We start from the raw sequence: 20,764 nt of genomic DNA, 5'->3' as shown, positions 1-20,764 counted from the left end.
AGCAATAAAGTCTTTCTTTCTTTAAAAAAAAAAATACAGTGGAATGTCCTGTGTGCGGGGTTGGTATTCCAGAAGATCATATCAATAAGCACTTGGATAGCTGTTTATCCCGTGAAGAGAAGAAGGAGAGCCTCAGAAGGTAAGAAAGCTAAGCATAACCATTGAGCCACTTTAGCTGGGTGCTTCATGTGCTTTATAAATTTGGGGCAGAAAATATAATGTTCATTGTATCCTAGTGACCAGTTGTCCAAGTCCCTCTCCCATATGCTCTTTCCTTTACTTCTGTCAGTTGACGCTTCCATTCCCTTTGCCAATTAGGATTAACTATTGAATTTAACTGCTAATAAAATTTGACTTAACAAGAAATTAGTGACTTAGGATTAAATTTTATTTTAACTTGTTTTCTTCCCTTAGAACTTTATTTTATTTTTTTAATATATATTTTATTGATTTTTTACGGAGAGGAAAGGAGAGGGATGGAGAGTTAGAAACATCAATGAGAGAGAAACATCGATCAGCTGCCTCCTGCACACCCCCTATTGGGGATGTGCCCTCAACCAAGGTACATGCCCTTGACTGGAACCGAACCCGGGACCCTTCAGTCCGCAGGCTGACGCTCTATCCACTGAGCCAAACCAGTTAGGGCATTCTTCCCTTAGAACTTTAGAACTACCATAAAGCCCCTTAGTCAAAGAAAGCAAGGTTAGACTCTGAATATAGAACATATAAAATCTTTCTTTGGTTCTTAGGATGCTCGTAAGTTTTATAATTTAAAAAAAAGTTTCAAAAACTTTTTCCCAAATAGGCAATTATCTATATATAACATTAAAAGGCACAAAAGGGTATGTGTGAAATGGAATGTCCTCCTGCCCCAGCCCCCAACCACCAGAGGGCATAGGTAGTAAGGAGTCAACTCATTGTTTGCACCCAAACTTCTGTTTTGCCTCCTTCATATATCAAAGTTACAGTAATTTATTAATGTAGGCCACTGTTGTTATGCATATAAATTGTTTGGGAATGAAATTTTAGTCAAAGATATATTTCAGGGTGTTAGGGAATCAGAGGTTAATGAAGATGACAAGCAGAAGCTGCAAAGTAGAGGAGTCTGGTGATGAAGGAAAGAAGAGAGATGAGATGGTAGTCTGGGAAAGGAGTATGTAAACATCAAGATCAAGGAAGATTTTATTTTTTAAAATAGAAATTGGTTAAACTTTCAGTCACTCTTTTTCCACTGTCTCCAGGGAGAGATCAGATGATGGCACAAGATTGGGATTATAAGAGATGAAGAGTCCAGTCATGAAGTTGTCCTTGATGTGTAGAAAGAATTCTCCTTCTGAAGGGAGGGCTGGGGCAGTAGGTGATAATTCAGAGAGATTTGTAAAAGGAGATGAGGGGAACTGAAGAAATTGATGGTATCTGGGAGTGGGGTGAATAGAATGATTGGCTCTTACTGTTTGGTCTGTTTTGAAGGACTTGGAAGAGTATTTTACAAAAACCATGTTAAAAAGGCAGGACCTTTTACTGTTTTATTGTGATTAAAGATAAAATGGTGTCACAATTTTAAGAGTAAATATGGAATGAAGTCAGATTCCAGGGGACAAACTCATGCCGTTATAACTTACAAAAGGTAGTATGTGCAGCATGATAATGCTTTATTAATTTACAGTGGGGCACTAATTGACAGTTCTTATTGTGTTTTTAGTTTGAGAGTTGATAGCACTTTTTTCAAGTGAAATCTTACTGTGACCTAAAACATATAAAATAGATAAAATTGGCTGTGCTGCATTTAAGTAGAGATGGAGGGCCTGGGGGTTGTGCTGCTTCACCTGACCTCCCCCTTCGTCCCTGCTTCTCATCCATGGTGGCCTCTAGGCCCCCAGGTGCCTCCACCAATTCCTACGCAGTCTTGTGTGCACAGCACTCCCTCCTAGTGGGAAAATTTGTTGACGAGAATAAAATTTAGATTTTTTTTTCAGGTTACTTTGTTAGTTGAGGTTTGGAATAAATGAAGCTGGGTCATCCCAAGGATTATTTCCCATAAGCCATGAGAGCCTGATGACCTGCGTTTCTCTTTAGAAATGTTTCTTCTTAAAGAAAGAGTTGGGAATATAAAGGCTGAGCATTTTCTCCTTGAAAAGTTAGGAATCAACATGGATACCTTGCTTAGACTGCTGTTTTACTAGATGCATCCATCATATTTCTTCTAACACATTTAACTCTTTCAATTAATCCAAAGACATATGCACCCATGTATCATTAAGTTCAAGTTCCACTGGTTGTTCCAACCCTGCTCCATGGGATGCTATAGTCCTGCCAGTTGCTCTGTGTGCTGCTGAGAAGCACCGCAAACCGAATCTCTCCCTCAGGACGACTATACAAGTTAGTGTATTGAAGGCTCTGAGAAGTCCTACGTTAAAGGTCATTGTTGGGTTTTTCTTTAATCCAGTACCTTCTAAATTTATTTCACTCCCAAACCTATTTGTCCTCATAACCCATATCTTGTGAAACTAGTGTTTGTGAAGATGCACTTAGGGAAACATTGAGCCACATTTCTCTTTAAAGAAGTTACATCTTGGTTCTGGGGTCTGTTCACATGAAAGAGTCTGACATGTAAAAATTCTTCTCCACAACACCCTGACAGGCCGTTCCTCGGTGTAGATGCCCACCCTTATCCATTCTGTGTAGATTCATATCAGAGTTGATTCAAAGAATGCTCTTTCTTTTGATGTTTTCAGATTCTCAGGACTCTTAGTGCATTATTCCATTTCACTAAATCATGGAAGAAGGATCAATGTCATTTTCATGTTTTGGGAAACATTTATCAGGCTTTAGATTTAACATTCTTGGTAGAAATTGTTGATTTTTGCTGGTGCTTTTCATTGCAAATGCCAGCAAACAGTACAGTTTTTCATTAGAATTTCATAGTCTTAAGTTAATCATCTATCCTAGATAAAATAAGTATTTTAGATATACGGACTTAGTGAGTTGTTCCTCATAATGTGCTTGTATAAACTCATACAGAATGTTTCAGCTTTGACTGCCTACTGAGGTTTTATTTAGCTATAATTGTATCAGTCTCATTGAGTTCAATAGGCTGTCTGTTATAACAAGTGCAATTTTCAGAAAAAAATGTAATCTGTTGAGGGTTTACAAGTCTTTCTGCAGTTAAATAGTTATCTCTGGCTTTTAGACTTTATTAGAATATAAAAGAAATAATTTATCCAGGGAATAATTTAGTAGAGAAATGTCTGTTTTCAGTCTATATATAACTGTACCATATCTCTCATTATTTTCTTTATTATTTGGACCACCTTTGCCCTGTGAAACCTCATTAATATAGATTTACGTCTCCACTTTAGGACCAAGTGAGGTGGGGGTGGTGTGGAGAAGTGACAGAGTCTGCATTCTAAATAAGCTCTTCGGGGAGGCTGTGAGGTCCACTCGAATTTGGGTAGCATGGCCTTTTGTTAATAGGTATATGGAAGTCCTTCGTGGTGTTTTTATTTTTTTTTTAAATAAACCTATTGCTTTCAACTTCCTATTAATTTTTTCCTGAACCTTTGATAGTCTTGTTTAAAAATGATTTGTACCGACTGCCTATTTATTAAGCATCTAAATGCCATAGTGTTGAGTGAGGTGATGCACTCGGAGAAACAGATTACAATCAGATTAAAACTCATTAACTTGTTCATGTTTATAAAATTGCTTCAAGTTATTGTTACCTATAGGTAGCTTAACTTCCATTTTAACAAATAATGTTTATTAACAGATATTTTGGAGGGAGTAAAATAAAGTCATTTTATAGGGCTTTGTTATATAAAATTGTATCTTAGTGCTGATCAGTATATTAATTATGAAAAAAGAATGAAGAGCCAGGTGGTGATTTTGCTAATACACTTCTTGTCATGCCTTATATATTTGTTAGTATAATTAATGTAAGTTGAAGAGAACAAACCCCTGTTGTGGTTTTTGCTATTGTTTTCAATTGTGTTCTTTTAAGATGATACTACAAGAATATCATCTACCTGTCAGTTTTCTGAATTCTCTTTTCATTAGTGGCAATGAGTTGGGTAAAGCTAATTGTCCCAACAGGTGTTATTTTATTTCATCTACTGCTTTTGCAATATGATTGCCTTGGGTTTGAGGGGCATTTTTGCCTGTGGATCAAAACTTCTTCTAAAGAAGCTGTCTTCTATAATAATAAAAGCGTAATATGCTAATTAACTGAACCAGACCAAGCCGTGGCAGGTGGGGGTGTGGCAGGTGGGGGCTGAGGCAGAGGCAGCTGCTGCAGTGGTGGGGGCCGAGCCCCTTGCATGAATTTCGTGCTCGAGCCTCTAGTATATGATAATGTTAAATCCATAGCTTAATACTCAATAGCATTTGTACTCTAATCATCTGATATAACTGGCTTTTATAGAGCTTTTGCATGGAAACCATAGGCACATTTTAGGAAAAGCATGCTTTAAAGAGATAGAGAATTGCATAAGTCTATGTAAGTATGGTTCTTGGTGTAGTTCTCATAGCATTTAGTTCACAAGCCTTCTATGTGAGGCCCAGGTCTGCATCTTTAGGACTGACCTCTCTCTGAGACCTAAGTTTCTCTTAAGTTTGCTGTCACCTAGACCCCTCATTCTGAATGTCCCACTGGCACCTCAGATGGGTCATGTTGAACACTTTTTACTTTATTTGTAAATTTCATCCTCCCCCCCCCCCCATTTTTATCTTAATGGTCGTGTTCTCTCAGTCATCTGGTATTGAGTCAGAAGGTAAATTAATTTTACATGAAAAGCATTTGATGATTCACAATAACCCTTAGTGATCTTTTTTTCCCCCTTTTTAGTTCTGGTCACAAAAGGAAGCCGCTGCCCAAAACTGTATATAATTTGCTATCAGATCGTGATTTAAAGAAAAAGCTAAAACAGCATGGATTATCTATTCAAGGAAATAAACAACAGCTCATTAAAAGGCACCAAGAATTTGTTCACATGTATAATGCCCAGTGTGATGCTTTGCATCCTAAATCAGGTAAAGCAATAAAACAATGAGTTACGCGTGTCCTGGATAAAGCCATTTGTGTAGCTCAGGGATTATAACCATAGAAAACACTTTTTAATAGGTACATTTTTGAAAATAGGTAAGACATGCAAATGCATTCCTTCAGAAGGTACCAGATATACTATGATAGCCAGTCTCAGTCCCCATTCCCTTCTCAGAAGCAGTTACTGCTGCCAGTGGCTTATGTGTCTTTCCAGAGAGAGGGTGGGGTAGAGTTGATCTAGAGAACCTGGGTTATAGTCCCATCTTTGCAGCTGTAAGACTGTGTGACTTTGGGCAAGTGCCTTAAGTTCCTTATCTCAGTTTTCGCATCCATAAAATAAGGGTTATGGCACTACCTACTTCATAGTGTTTTTGAGAGGAATAGATGAAAAAAATGCATATAAAATGCCTAGCATAGTGCCTTAGCAAGTAGTTAGTGTTCAATAATCGTTACCATTATCATTATTATAGGTAAACATATGTCCTTGATCATTATTGCCTTATAAAATTGTTAGTATTTTATAGTCAGACGCCACAGAACATTTTGGTTAATGATGGGTCACAGATAGGACAGTAGTTTCTTAAGATTGTAATGGAGGTGAAAAATTCCTATGGCCTGGTGATGTAGTTGTTGAAATGTCATGTTATGACCTCATAATGTAATGCATTACACAAATACTTACCATTATGTTATAGTCGCCTAGTAACATGTACAGGCTTGTAGCATAAGAGCAATAGGCTATATCCTTTAGCCTAGGTGTGCAGCAGGCCTTACCATCTAGGTTTGTGTAAGTGTATTCTGTGATATTTGCACAGCAAAATCGCCTAATGGCACATTTCTCACAGCGTATCCTTATTAAGCAGTGTATGACTATTTAATATTAAGCAGTACACACTGTTTAATCATTTGTTCCTTTCACTTAACCACACACATATTTCAATTAAAAAAATTAAAGTATACTATGTGAACAGAAAAATACACAAATTGTAAGTATATTGTTTGGTGAATTATTATGAAATAAGTTTCACAAAGGGCAAATGTCTTTGTATACTACTCAGATTACCATCAACATCCAGAAGCCCCTGTCCTCCCCTCCCAATTACTGTCACTTTCGTTCTCACCGATGATCACTATCTTGATCACTATATATTTATTTTTCCTGTTTTAGCTTATAATTTATCTTTATAAATGGAATAATAGCTTATATAAGTTATTTGAATCTGTATTTGCACACATGTTGTAAAATATGTGTGTGCAACATTATGTTTATAAGTTTCATTCATGTTTTTGTGTACATTTGTGATTTTGTTGTTGCTGTAGAGTATTCTACTGTATCTCACTATTCATTCAATGGTTGATGGACATTTGGATTTTTCCACTCTTTGGCTCATCATAATTATGCTGCTATGAATAATCTTTGTGTATCTCTGTATATTCAGGCACACAAATTTTTTGAATATATATACCTAGGAATGGAATAGTATGTTTTTGCAGATGTTCAGCTTTTGTGGATACAGCCAAGAACTCAGTGCCAATGTACATGGTCATCAGGAGGATGTGAGAGTTCCAGTTTTTCCACATTCTTAACAACATTAGTATAGTCAATTTTTCATTTTGGCTCTTCTGATGGATCCATTTGAATCTTTCATCATGGTTTTAATTCACATTAAATGATGTGAATGATTTATAATGTTCAGCACATTTTTATATGGTTATTGGCCATCTGGATATCTTCTTTGGTAAAATATCCATTTAGGTCTTATGGCCAATTTTTCTATGCTGTGGATCTATTTTTTCTTATTTGTGGGAGTACATGAAATTTTCTGGATACACATCTTGCTGGATGTATATATATTAAATCCCTTCTTCCATTTCACCTTTTCATTGTTAATGGTTTCAGTTGAGAAGAAGCTCTTAATTTCAATATAATCCAATTAGTTGCATTTTTCTTTTTGGTGTATGCTTTTTATATCCTTGCCTACCATAAGATCATGAGGATCTTCTCTTGTTTTCTTCTAAAAGTTTTATTGTTACTGCTTTTACATTTTGACCTACAGTTTATCTGAAATGATTTTACATATGTTGTTAATTACGGAGCAAGATTCTTTTGTGTGTGTTTTTTCCATATAGATAGCCATTTGACACAACATCATTTATTGAAAAACCATTCTTAACCCAGTGAGTTGTCAGTATGTCTTCGTTGATAATCAGCTAACTATATGTGTGTCTTGACATTGTTTATTGAGTCATTTATTTATCAGCAGTGTACTGTCTTAATTTTAATTTATAATAGATCTTACTGTCTGGTAATGTACTTCCTCCAGCTTTGCTGTTTATTGAGATTGCCTCAGTTTTTTTTAGGCCCTTTGCATTTTCATATAAATTTTAGAAGAAGCTTGCAAATTTCCATCAAGAAAAAACCTGCTTGGGTTGGAATTACATTGAGTCTATAGATCACTTTGGGGAAAGTTGATAGCTATACAGTACCTTCCAATTCATGAATTTAGTTTATCTCCAACCAACCGAGGCACCTGGCCAGGACATTATGTGTGTATTTTAGAAATTGAGGTATAATTTGCTTATGTAATTAATCATTTTAAAGTGTATAGTTTAATAAACTTTGACAAATGTATATATAGTCATTTAGCCATCACTTCAGTTAAAATTATGCACCCCCAAAAGTTCTTCTGCCTCTTTGCAGTAAATCTCCTCTCCCTTACCCTAGATCCTGGGAAATACTGATTCTTTTATGTTCCTGAAGTTTTGCCTTTTCTAAAATGCCAGATAAATGGCATTAATACAAATGGTACAGCATATCGTTTTTGTATCTGGCTTCTTTAACTCAGCAAAGTGCTTTTGAGGTTTGTCCCCGGTGTTGCATTTATTGTATGGCTGTATTGCATATTAATAGATGCTTAGTCTGTCTCCAATTTTTGGCTGTTATGAGTAAAGCTGTCATGAACATGGGCTTACAGATTTTTGCATTTCTCTGTGATAAATACCCAGGAGTAGAATTGCTGCGTCATGTGGGTTATATATACTTAAATATATAAGAAATTGCCAGCCTGTTTTTAATGGCTACATCATTTTATCTTCTGTGAGAGGTCCATTAGCTCTTTTCAGCCTTTAACTTGTTTTTAGGACTGAGTGGCAACTTCCAGGCTTTTTACAAGCAGAGCTGGAAACTGGAAGTTCATTTCATTTAAATGAAATCATAAAATAGTTGGCTTTTCTGTGACTGACTTCTTTCACTTAACATATTTTCAAGGTTTTTCCATGGTCAGTACCTCATTTTTTTTTTATTGCTGATCAATATTTAATTGTATGGATATGCCACATATTTTGCCCATTCATCAATTGACATTTGGGATTTTTCCACATTTTGGCTGTTATGACTAATCCTGCTGTGAACATTCTTGTACATGCTTTTATGTGGACATATGTTTATATTTCTCTTGAATATGTACCTAGGAGTGAAATTGCTGGGTCAACTGGTAACTCTCTGAACATTTTGAGGAATTGCCAGTCTGTTTTCCAGTGTGGCCACAACTTTTTACATCCCACTAGTAGTGGGTGAGGGTTCCAGTTTCTTTACATAGTTGCTACCACTTGTTATTCTGTCCTTTCTATTGTAGCCATCCTAGTGGGTGTAAAATGGTATGTCATTATGGTTTTGATTTGCATTACATTGATTTTTTAATATTAGACATACCATTTATCTTTAGCAAGTAATTTATCCATTTTATCTAAGTTGATGAATTTATAATTTACCAACTTTAAAAAATATAATATTTCTTCATTAGCCTTGTAATGTTTGTGTAATGTCCTGTCTTTCATTTTTGATATTAGAAATGTGTCTTCCCTTTTATTTTTTCTTGATTGGATTACTTATAGGTTAACAATTTCATTGATCTTTTCAAAGAACCAACTTTCAATTTCATTTATTTTTTCTCTCATTTTTTGTTTGTTTTGTATTTCATTGAATTCCACTTTTTTCCTTCTTGTATTTCATTGAATTGAACTGTGACCTTCTGGTTCATAGGTCAACGCTCAACCACTGAGCACGCCAGCTGGGCCACATATGTGTGTTTTTTTAGTCTGAGAGTAAGTTGTATAATCTTAACTCTTTTGTTGTTGTTGTTAATCCTTACTTGAGGATATTTCTTCCATTGAGTTTTAGAGAGAGAGGAAGGGAGGGAAGAAGGGACGGGAAGTGGAGAGAGTGAGAAACATTGATTGATTGGTTGCCTCCTGCATGTGCCCCAACCAGGCCTGGTATTGAACCTGTAACTCAGATTCGTGCCTTGACTATGAATGCAACCTAAGACCCTTTGGTGCTCTGGCGGATGCTCTAACCACTGGCTGGGATACACCGTCTAGGGCTCATCTTGACTTTTTATCCCTAAATATTTATTGTGTATTTCCTAAGAAAAAGGATATTCTCTCTTATATAGTTGTCAATCTCAGTAAATTCAACTTCGTTACAGTACTTTATTATCTCTATTCCGGTTTCAGCAATGGACCCAAAAATGGCCTTTGTAGATTTTCTTCCCCTCCAGTGCATGATCCGGTTTTGGATCACATCCTGCATTCAGTTATAATATCTTTTCAATCTTTTTCAATTTGGAACAGCCTTTCTTTGTCTTTTTATGACATTGGCATTTTACTAGTAAAAGAATATAGTCTTTGTGTTTTGTTTTTCTCCCTCAAATAAGCTGTTTCTCATTTTGACTTTGTCTAATATCTATACTAATAAAAGGGTAATATGCTAATTAGACCAGGCGTCTTCCGGACATCCATTTGGACAAAGCCACAGCAGCTAAGAAGTGGAGGCAGCGCTGCTGTGGGAGTGGGGGTGGAGCCGGTGGCGCTGCCCCTTTCACAGAGGTGGCGCAGGAGAGGCCACTGCGCGGGCCGGTCCAGTGCCTGGGCCCCTTCTGCAGAGGCAGCAGGAGAGGGGGTTGCACAGTCTGGGTCTCAGTGCTGCCCCTTCCACGGAGGCAGCGACGTGGGCCTGGTCCCAGCGCTGTGCCTCTGCAGAGGCTGGATGGGGTGGGACCTGTTGTGCCTCAACCTCTCACAGCCCCTCCCCCAGCCGGCCTGGCCCCAGATCGCTCCCCACCCACCAGTGGGCAGGGGGCAGGGCCAGTGCTAAGAAGCAAGGGCCCAGGACCGGCATCCGCAACAGCTGGCAGTGGCAGCGGCCGGCAGTGACAGCAGCAGCGGGATGATGGGGGGCAAAGCCTTCCCATGATTGGCCCAGTCACCTCCCACAAAGGGAGGCCAGACTGTGGCTTAGGCCCACTGTCAGTAGGACATCCCCTGAGGGCTCCCAGACTGTGAGAGGGGGCAGGCCGGGCTGAGGGTTCCCCTCCCCCATGCACGAATTTTTGTGTACCGAGCCTCTAGTTTTCTTATAATAACATTCAGGTTGTACATTCCTGAATGTTGATGAACTGCTGACTACTTCTTCCTGTATTTGATTGATTTCAATACTCTATGAACACAATATAAGTAATGTTCTGTCCTTTTCAGAACATCAGTAACAGCCAGAGATATTCAACATCTTTGTGCCCCTCAATGTGATTGCAGGTTTGATCACCTTGTCAATTTCTCCATTGTATAGTCTCCCCCTTGATACTAATAAGAAGACTGTATAATAACATTTTAATACCATAAAAATATTCTATATATCATTAAAATATTACCCCGGTATTTAGCATTCATTGGTAATTTTATCTTCTCTGATAGTTGCAAAATAATCATTTTCTAACATCAGCACTCCTTTCACATTTGCCAGTTGCCACTTGCCATGATTCTGAAAATAAGAGCCCTCTTTTTTTTTTTTCTTAGTCTATAATCAGTGTAGATTCACATATTTATAACTTATGGTCACCCTTATATTGGTTTTATGTTTTTCCAGATTTGGCTAGTGGGAGCTTCTTTATTTTATATATATATATATATATATATATATATGCTTATATATTATTATATATATATTAAATCATAACATGCTAATTAGACCAGACATCCTTCCGGATGACCTTCTGGACGAAGCCAAGGCTGTGAGGGAAACCCTGGTCTCGGGTGCCAGAGGGAAGCTGGTGCCGGCAGCTGGGGGAAGGAAGGCTTACTCTTGCACAAATTTTGTGCATTGGGCCTCTAGTGTGTGTGTGTGTGTGTGTGTATACACACACACACACACACACACACACACACACACACACACACACACACACACACACATATATATACTAGGGGCCCGGTGCACGAAATTCGTGCACTGGGTGTGTATGGGGGGGAGTGTCCCTCAGCCCAGCCTGCCCCCTCTCACATACTGGGAGCCCTCAGGCATTGACCCTCATCACCCTCCAATCGCAGGATCGGCCCCTTGCCCAGGCCTGACGCCTCTGGCTGAGGCGTCCGGCCCGGGCAGCGGGGACCCTCAGCTGCAGTGGCCCCACGATCGTGGGCTTCGCTTTAGGCCCAGGCAAGGGACCCCTAGCTCCTGGGACTGCCAGCTTCGACCGTGCCCAGCTCCCATCGCTGGCTCCACCCCTGCTTCCTGCTATCACTGGCCAGGGCGGAAAAGGCACCTGATTCTCCGATCATGGCTGGGGGGCCGCCTTTGCCCTGCCCCCCAGCTCTTAGCTCCCCCCTGGGTTTCTGATCACTGTCAGTGGCAGGGGGCTTCTTCCTGCTTTCCCTTTTGCCTCCCTGCATTGTGCCTACATATGCAAATTAACCGCCATCTTGTTGGCAGTTAACTGCCAATCTTAGTTGGCAGTTAATTTGCATATAGCCCTGATTAGCCAATGAAAAGGGTAGCTCGTACGCCAATTACCATTTTTCTCTTTTATTAGTGTTGATATCCTATCTAATAAAAGAGAAACATGGTAATTGGCATACGACCGCTACCCTTCCCATTGGCTAATCAGGGCAATATGCAAATTAACTGCCAGACAAGATGGCGGCCGGCAGCCAGGCAGCTTGAAACTAACATGAGGCTTGCTTGCTTCAGTGATGGAGGACTCCAATGTTCCCCGCCTGCCGCTGCAGGCCTCTGAGCTGCAAGCAACTATGTAACAAACATAGAAGCTAAACAAAACCCCAGAAACCTGCCGGGCTTCAGCCAGTAGGATCGCAACATTGTAAGCAAAGGCCAGAAACCTACTTTCAGCAGCGGAGGCCTAAGAGCTGGAGCCAAGCCTCAAAGCTAAAGCTGGCCCAGAATAAAAAAAAGAAAAAAGAAAAAAAGGAGCGGTTGGGAGCTTCAGTCACCCCCAGCCTGAAAACAGCCCTCAGCCCCTCACCCAGACTGGCCAGGCACCCCAGTGGGGACCCCCACCCTGAAGGGTGTGTGACCAGCTGCAGCCCTCAGCCCCTCACCCAGACTGGCCAGGCACCCCAGTGGGGACCCCCACCCTGAAGGGTGTGTGACCAGCTGCAGCCATCATCCCCGCACCCAGGCTGGCCAGGCACCCCAGTGGGGACCCCCACCCTGAAGGATGTGTGACCAGCTGCAAACAGCCATCATCCCCTCACCCAGGCTGGCCAGGCACCCCAGTGGGGACCCCCACCCTGATCCAGGTCACCCTTCAGGGCAAACCAGCCGGCACCCACCCATGCACCAGGCCTCTACCCTATATAGTAAAAGGGTAATATGCCTCCCAGCACCGGGATCAGCATGACAGGGGGCAGCGCCCAAACTCCCTGATCGCCCTGCGGCTCTGTGTGTGACAGGGTGCGGCGCCCCAAGCCCCTGATCGGCCCTGCTCTGTGTGTGACAGGGTGCGGCGCCCCAGCCCCCTCCCCCCCCCCCCCACGGGCCCTGCTCTGTGTGTGACAGGGTAGAGCCATAACCTCCCCATTGGCCCTGCTCTGAGTGTGAGAGTGGCGGCACCCCAACCCCCTGATCGGCCCTGCTCTGTGGGTGATAGAGGGCGGCGCCCCAACCCCCTGATTGGCCCTGCTGTGTGCGTGACGGTACGGAGCCCCAACCCCCCTGATGGGCCCTGCTCTGTGAGTGACAGGGGGAAATGCCCCAACCCCCTGATTGGCCCTGCTCTGTGCATGACGGGGTGGCGCTGCAACATCCCCATTGACCCTGCCTTGAGTGTGACAGGGGATGGTGCCCCAACCCCCCAATTGGCCCTACCCTGAGTGTGACTGAGGGTGCAAACCAGGATATGTTGCTTTTGCTTCCAGGTGCTTTCAACATATGGAACTCAGGAATATATTTATACATCAGATTTACCTATATGAAAGAATTCCAGATTTTTTATTTTAATAAATTTTTTTATTCCTCTCTACCCAGCCTTCCCTCTTCCCTCCTCCCTGGCCTGGGCTGAGGCTATATAGTCAGATACTGTGTTGATAGGTTCCTTTTTGTCTCCCTTCATTATAGTTATATTACTTATTTGAAATATAGTGGGATTCATTTATTTTACTTTGTTTACAATTTTTGTTATTGCTATTTAGTAACCCCCTTTTCAGTACAAGAAATTAATAACTTAAATGTAACTTTTAAAAGATGTATTTTTATAATGGACCTATGTCTGTCATAAAAGTATTATATATAATAGTAGTTTTGTCAGCTTTTGTTTCAAGAGTGTTCCTAGTTGCTCCTTGAAGCATTTTTATGATGGTAACTTTAAAATTCTTGTCAGATAATTCCAACATCTAAGTCATCTTTAGTGTTGGTATCTGCTGATTGTCTTTATTCATTAAGTTGTGATTTTCCTGCTTCTTACTCTGACAAATGTTTCTGTTTTATCCTGGACACTTTGAGTATAATGTTATGAGATTCTAGAACCTATTTAAATATTCTGTCATATCAGTCAGTCACCCTGTTTTTAGTTAGCACACAGATCCTGGCCTACTTTTGTGGGCTGTGATTCTAATGACAATTTAATTTCCAGAGCTCATGTAGTGTTATTCTGGTCTATATCCTGTCATTGCTACCTGGAGGCCACTCTGAAACCTGGTGTCCCATACTGTGGTTCAGTTCTCAGACCTTTTGCCATATTCTAGACTTTTAGTCAGGGCTGTGTCCAGGACTTCCTGTGCAGGTTTAAAGAATGCTTTTCTCCTGGTTTTTCTTGGGGCTTTTCCCACCCTTGTGCCTGTTGGTGGTTCTGGGTTGCATGCTTCACCAAAGAATAGTCTCAGATATATATAAGATAAAAGAACAAAGACCCCATAGTGGTGTTGTTCCTCAAATTATTAGATCCTTAGTTCATTTTCCTCCTTCCACTTTTCAGAGTTCTCTTATTGTGTTATATTTGGTTATACTTAATGGAGGAGAATATGAGAAATGAGAAGGCAGTGAGTCTAGTTTAAATCCAGTTCTTGTTTATATATTTTAAATTTCTGTTTCAGATGCAAACACATCGGAGATTATGTCTGGTGAATTGACTCCTTCCTATAATTTCCCTCTTTATTCCTGTTAACATGCATTGTTCTGAAGTCTCTTGTGCTTCATGTTAATCTAGTTATTTCAAGTTTTTTAAAATCTGTATTTATATGATATATCTCTTTCCATACTTTATTTTGACTTATCAATGCCTTTTATTTAAAACTAGAGGCCAGGTGCACGGAAATTCATGTACTTGGTGGGTGGGGTGTCCCAGCCTGCACCCTCTTGCAGTCCAGGAGCCCTTGGGGGATGTCCAACTGACGGCTTATGCCTGCTCACCATAAGCCACAGTCTGGCCTCCCTCTGCAGGAGGCGACCAGCAGACCAATCGGGAGATGGTGCCGTCCGGCAAGTGGCTGGCCCCGCCACCCCGATCGCCCCTCTGCCACTGCTGGTCGCTGCTGCCCCCTGATCACTGTCCCCTCCCTCTGCCTGCTGGCATCCACCTTGGCTGGCCTACCGCCGCCCACTCACTGGCTCCTCCCCTGCTGACCGGTCATTCTGCTGTTTGATCAATTTGCATATTAGGCTTTTATTATATAGGATGGGTTCTCTGTTGAAAGCATATAGCGTGGCCTTTCTTTTTTATCTAATCTTCATTCTCTGTCTCTTATTGGTGCTTTTAGGACATTTACATTTAATGTAATTATGATACAGTTGGTTTTAACTATATCATATTGCCAATTATTTTGTTTGTTTTATATACTTTTTGTTTCTTTTACCCTTTTTTGCTGTCTTTTGGATTGAGTATTTTTATTACATCTTATTTTTACTATTGGCTTATTGTTATTTGTTGTTAATGCTCACCTGAGGATATTTTTTTCATAGATATTTAGAGAGAATGAAAAGGAAGGAGAGGGAAAGATAGAGGGAGGGGAGTAGGGAGAGACCTAATTAACATTGATTATATGTGTTTATTTTAACAGCTGCTGAAATAGTTCAAGAACTTGAAAATATGGAGAAGACTAGGATGCGTCTTGAAGCTAGTAAACTCAATGAAAGAGTATGTTATGGTCTAGTTCAGTATCTGGGTAGAAATAAAGGAAAGTTGAATACTCTACTAAAATTAAAGCAAGCCAGAATGTACTAGAACACATTTTTACTTAAAATATTATGATTTACCTGCAGCTCATTTTTTAGCACAAAATTCTGTCAAAATTGGCAGTCTTCTAGTACAGAATGCAATCTAGAGTTTATTAATGGTTAATAGTCTTTAGAAAAAGCATATGCCTACATATCAGCCCTTTCTCTGCTCGTTGTATTTGATAAGCTATTTAACCTCTGCTTCCCTTACCATCTTCATCTGTAAAATTTTGGGATTGAATTCTATGATCTCTAAGATCCCCTTTTAGCTCTGGCATTCTGCCATTCCATGATGGTCCTGATTGAGAAATTAAGTAATTGTAGGAGTTTATAGAATATCTATTGAGCTTATTGAGGGAATCAAAAACCTAAAATGGTTCACTATTTCCTTCCTCTAGTGTGATGGCCCAAAACTTGAGGAAAGGATGTCAAGGAAGAAAATAGTCATGTGTCCTAGACACTATAAGGCAGTGTTTTGGGCTCTCCCAAGTAGACTTTTTTCCCTAGACCATCGATAATGTGTTTGTACGGGGGAGTGTAGTAGGAAACAATGAGATTTGCATTAACTTTATTACTACCTGAGTGCTAACTGTAAGATGGAGACGGTAGTGAGTCATGTAAGTACACTTCATTTTTTAAGTCTCAGATGTGAAAAAGCGGAACTATAAATGTAACATTTCTTGTATTTTCCCTATATATTACATTCTTATAGATTTGGAGAAGTTAGGCTGGAAAACATAGAAGGCAGACAAGAAAATCTGCCTTATTAATGATCTGCTAAATGTCTCCAGTCTTGTAAAGTGTTTTGTAGTTTGTTGTATTAATGAGTGTGAAAAAGTTAACTATTTTAAATAGGAAAGTTAATTGATTGTTGTATTAATACTTTATGTCTTCTAATGGCATTCGTGTTGCATTTTCTACTGATGAGAAATAAGTAATGAGTAAAATATATGTTAATTATGATATTCAAGGGAAATATGCAGGAGTTACTTTTCCTAGGTCTATTTGAAGCAAAAATGAGTAATTATTTTACTCTATTTAAACATCCACATTTGAGATTTTAAAGTTTATAGTACTGATTTCTATTTTTGCCATTTAATGAATTTTTAATTAAGATTTTTTTTATTATTTTAGATAATGGTTTTTACGAAGGACCAAACAGAAAAGGAAATAGATGAAATCCACAGTAAATACCGTAAGTTGTAGGAGGTTTTCTTTATTTGCAAAGAATCTGGGTTGCAGTTTTTTATCTTAAAGTTTTAAAATAAATTTTTTACATTAATGTTTGGTATACACTTACCTTGTTAATATCACTTAAGAGACTGAATTTAGTTGTGCTTATTCAGACAGGGACCTTTTTTATAAGTCAGTGCGCCTGCTTTTTGATTTGTGACTAGCATTCTACTTTGAGCTTATCACTGAGCACTTTGCAAATATTAATTAGTCGCTCTCAAAGTATCTTTGTGAGAAGAAAATGGGGTTAAAATGGAAGCATTTCTGACTTTCCTGTCCTCAAGCCACTCAATGACAATACTGTAAAGAATTTCAGCACTAATAGATTGCACATTTGTGCCAAAAAGAGTTTTCATTTTATTAGGTATTAACTTCCTAACTTTATCACTTCCTTTTTCTTGAATGGCCTTGTATATATCTTTCCTAGGGCTAGCTCATTACCGTTTTGTCAGTTAGGTAGCTGTTATCCTTTGTTTAATTGGTTTGTTTTTAGCTTAAATTTAAATTTAAGTGCTTGGCAAACAGTAGATAGTTAATAAATATTTGTTGAGTGAGTATACCACACATACAATGTTTTGGTTGTGCTAAGAGAATTTTGTCTTCTTTTTTCAGTTCTTTAGTTTTGAAGGGGCAGATTCAGCAGTGGTCTATTTGGGGAGGGAGGATGCAGAAGTACACAGGCACTAGATGTTGATGTGATGGCTTGTGCTGAACAACAAAAGTCATGTCTCTGTTGCTAGAAAGATAAGTATGGTGTGATTTTTTTTTTAAACCAACTTTTGGGAAGCCAAAGTGATTTTTCTTGAGACAGGAGGTAGACAACCAAATGATCACTGATTTGGCAAAATTAAGGCCTGTAACGATAAGGAAAACAGAAAATTTGCATGAAAAAAAAGTAATTTAAATCACTAAAAGAGTGGTATCTAACAAATATGCCTCACTAAGAAAGAAGTGGATTAGATGCAGGTAAGACAATATACAAATATCTATTGCCCACTATTAAATATCTAAAAAAAGCTTTACTAAATAGGTCATGTTAAACTAATTGGTTTAGCCCTAAAATACCTCAAAATATACTTTAAAAAAACACCAAAAAAAAAAACCCCACAAAACTTTCAGGCTCTTCTAAAGCTTAAGTTCTTACTATGCAGTCATACATTTTGATTTAGTGTTGGGCTTTCAATATACTGTTGATTTCTTTTAAACATTTTAATTAATGTTTTACATGCATGTCGTGTTTTTTTAAAAAATTTGATTTTAAAGAGGGAGGAAGGGAGAGGGAGATAGAAGAGAGAGAGAAGAGAAAGGGGAGAGGTGGAGGGAGCACCCTAGGAATCTGCAGAGGGTTCACCTTGTGTATTCGTTCAGCATACAAAGTATACGTTTCTGACTGTTACTGAAGAAGGACCTGGACCTGGTGGGTCTGCCCTGGCAGGGTCTGGAAATAGGATTCTTCTGAGGTGTTTCAGGAAAAGAATTTTAGGACAGGCACATAGGAGGAATTTAAGTGGCAAGATTTATTAGAATGAGCGAGGTCGTATACCCTTGGAGAGGCAGAGAGCCAGTTGGCTATAGTAGTGGCCTTGTGGACAGAGGCAAAAGGAGAGTCCTCTGCCACTGCTTGCTGCTCCCCTGGTGGCAAGTCTGGTGGTGTTCCTTAGAGTTTAGGAGGAAAGAAGGCAAAAAGTACATGCCTGAAAGAAGGGCATGGGCATGTTCCAAGGAGGGCGCTGGGTTTTTGTCTAGCTTCTATATATTGAGTTCAGAAAAGAGCAGGCTTTCTTTTTAACTATTCAGTCTTCAATCTCTCTCCTGACTTTTCCCCAGGCAGTGCCAATGCCCTCCCCCATCCAATCTCATTCCGGATCCTCTGGGGTTTTGTGGCCTTATCCTATTAGATCTTTTCCCCAGACTTCCTCAGGCTAGTCCCCTCCCCCTTTATGGTGCCATTTTGGCTTCTGATGCTCATGCACTCAATGAAAGGACTCCCCTGATCCCCTTCTTTTTACCTCCCTGCTCATTCAGGTGAAATGGTGCAGGTTGCTCCTGGGGTGACTGAAAAGTATCTGCCTAGAGTGACTGAAACTATCCTTTTCTAGTTAATCCGGCTTAATCAGATGTCTGATTCCGTTTGCGCCCTTCCTTTTTGTTAATGTCTAGCAAACTGCCCACTATAACGTGACCACAATCTAGAATTAAATTGGAAATCAGTAACAGAGCCTTCTGGAAAACTGCCAAATATTTGGAAACTAAGCAACACACTTCCAAATAACTCATGGATCAAAGGAAAATTAAAACCAAGAAATTTCAAAATTATTTATTAACTCATTTAAAAATAACAAATCCATTACATATTAACATAATCTGATAGAAAATAATGTTCCCAAAACAAAAAAAAAAAATCAAAATAAATGGAATTTTCTACTAGCCCAGATAGTATAACAGAGACTATATTTACTTTCCTTCATTAATAAACTAGAAAACCTGATTAAATGTATGAAGCAATGGTTTTTTTATATAGATAGTGGGGAAAAGTAGCACAGGATTGTGATTCCTGAAGGAAAGAAAACAAAGTGGTGAGCTCTCCAGTTCCAGAGCTTACTCCCTAGAGGCAGTTTTCAGGCATTGGGTAGGAGAACCCCAAAATAATCTGGTGGGTCACTGAGTAGGTAAACCAGAAATGAAAGTTGTGGGAGGCCAAGGTGCTAGAATTTGTGGGGCAGCTTACCAGAGAGGAGAGAACCTCAGATAGAGGAGAGCTCTATATGATGCATAGAAGATCCTGTTAAGCTTTTGGCTGCCTAGCAATTTGCACATGAATGAGAGGAAAGTGCCTGAGACTAGGGAAAGGCTACTTGAAAGGATTAGCTCCAGAACAATTTCTGGAGCTCACAAAGGGCCTGAAACAATTTGAATCCATCACAAGCCCTAGTACAAAAAAACAACAACCTCAAAATATATGGGGACCTCAGACAGAATCCTCAGAAAGTTTTTATTATTTTAGTAGCTGGGCTAATCTAATCTACCTTAGGGCCAGATAATAAATATTTTAGGCTTTGCAGGCTATATATGGTCAAATTTTCTATTTGTTAACACATCTTTATAAAAATATAAAAGGCATTCTTAGCTAGAGAGCCATACAAAAATATGCCATAGGTTGGATTTGGCCTCTGGGCTGTTATTCGTTGACTTCTTTACACTAATGGTTGTACTAATTTTCTCTAATGAAAAGATTTTTTTAAAAATAGACTTTACGTTTTAGAGTAAAACGTAATATTGAGGGGAAAATGCAGCGAGTTCCTATATCTCCCTAATGTACACATGCACCATCTCTCCTGCCATCAACATCTCTCACCAGAGTGGTATACTGACATGTCATTATCACAAAGTGCATAGTTTACATTAGGGTTCACTCTTGGTGGTATATATTCTATGGGTTTTAACAAATATATAATGACATATACCTACCATTATCTTATCATACAGAATACTCACTGTGCTTTATTTATTGATCCCTCCTTTCTTCCTAGGCCCTGACAACCACTTATCTTTTCACTGTCTATAGTTTTTTCTTTTCCAGAATGTCATGTAATTGGCATTATACAGTATACTATAGTCCCAGTGCACGAAATTCGTGCATGGGGGGTGGGGAGGGTAGTCATCCCTTAGCCCGGCCTGCAACGACACTTGCATCCCTCGCCCCAGCTTCTGGCCTGAAGCCCCTCCCTTCCCTCTGCACGGCTGGGGCACGGACGCGGGGCTCGCGCTGCCAGGATGACACTGCCAGCGACTTGCCCTGGTCACTATGGGCACTGCCATCTTTGTCATGGAGTGATGGTTAATTTAAATATTACTCTTTTATTAGATAGGATGATAGCCTTTTCAGGTTGTCTTCTTTCTCAGTAATGTGCATTTCAGGTTCCTCTGTGTTTTTTCTTGACTTGATAGCTTATTTATTTTTAGCCTTGAACAATATTCCATTATCT

At 39.5% G+C, this 20,764-nt stretch overlaps 1 protein-coding gene across 2 annotated transcripts in view; it reads left to right on the top strand.

The window, feature by feature from the left end:
* The window catches only part of RAD18 (RAD18 E3 ubiquitin protein ligase), an 82,313-nt gene that overhangs the window by 16,686 nt on the left and 44,863 nt on the right, over positions 1-20,764 (top strand). For both annotated transcript variants that reach the window (XM_059663417.1, XM_059663416.1), the window contains 4 exons: positions 40-139; positions 4,844-5,028; positions 15,389-15,465; positions 16,680-16,740. In XM_059663417.1, coding sequence (XP_059519400.1) covers positions 40-139; positions 4,844-5,028; positions 15,389-15,465; positions 16,680-16,740 — 423 coding nt within the window. The remainder of the gene's footprint in view (positions 1-39; positions 140-4,843; positions 5,029-15,388; positions 15,466-16,679; positions 16,741-20,764) is intronic.

Source organism: Myotis daubentonii, chromosome 14, assembly GCF_963259705.1.
Source record: "Myotis daubentonii chromosome 14, mMyoDau2.1, whole genome shotgun sequence".
Lineage (NCBI taxonomy): Eukaryota > Metazoa > Chordata > Mammalia > Chiroptera > Vespertilionidae > Myotis > Myotis daubentonii.
This window is presented reverse-complemented; position numbering and strand designations above follow the sequence as displayed.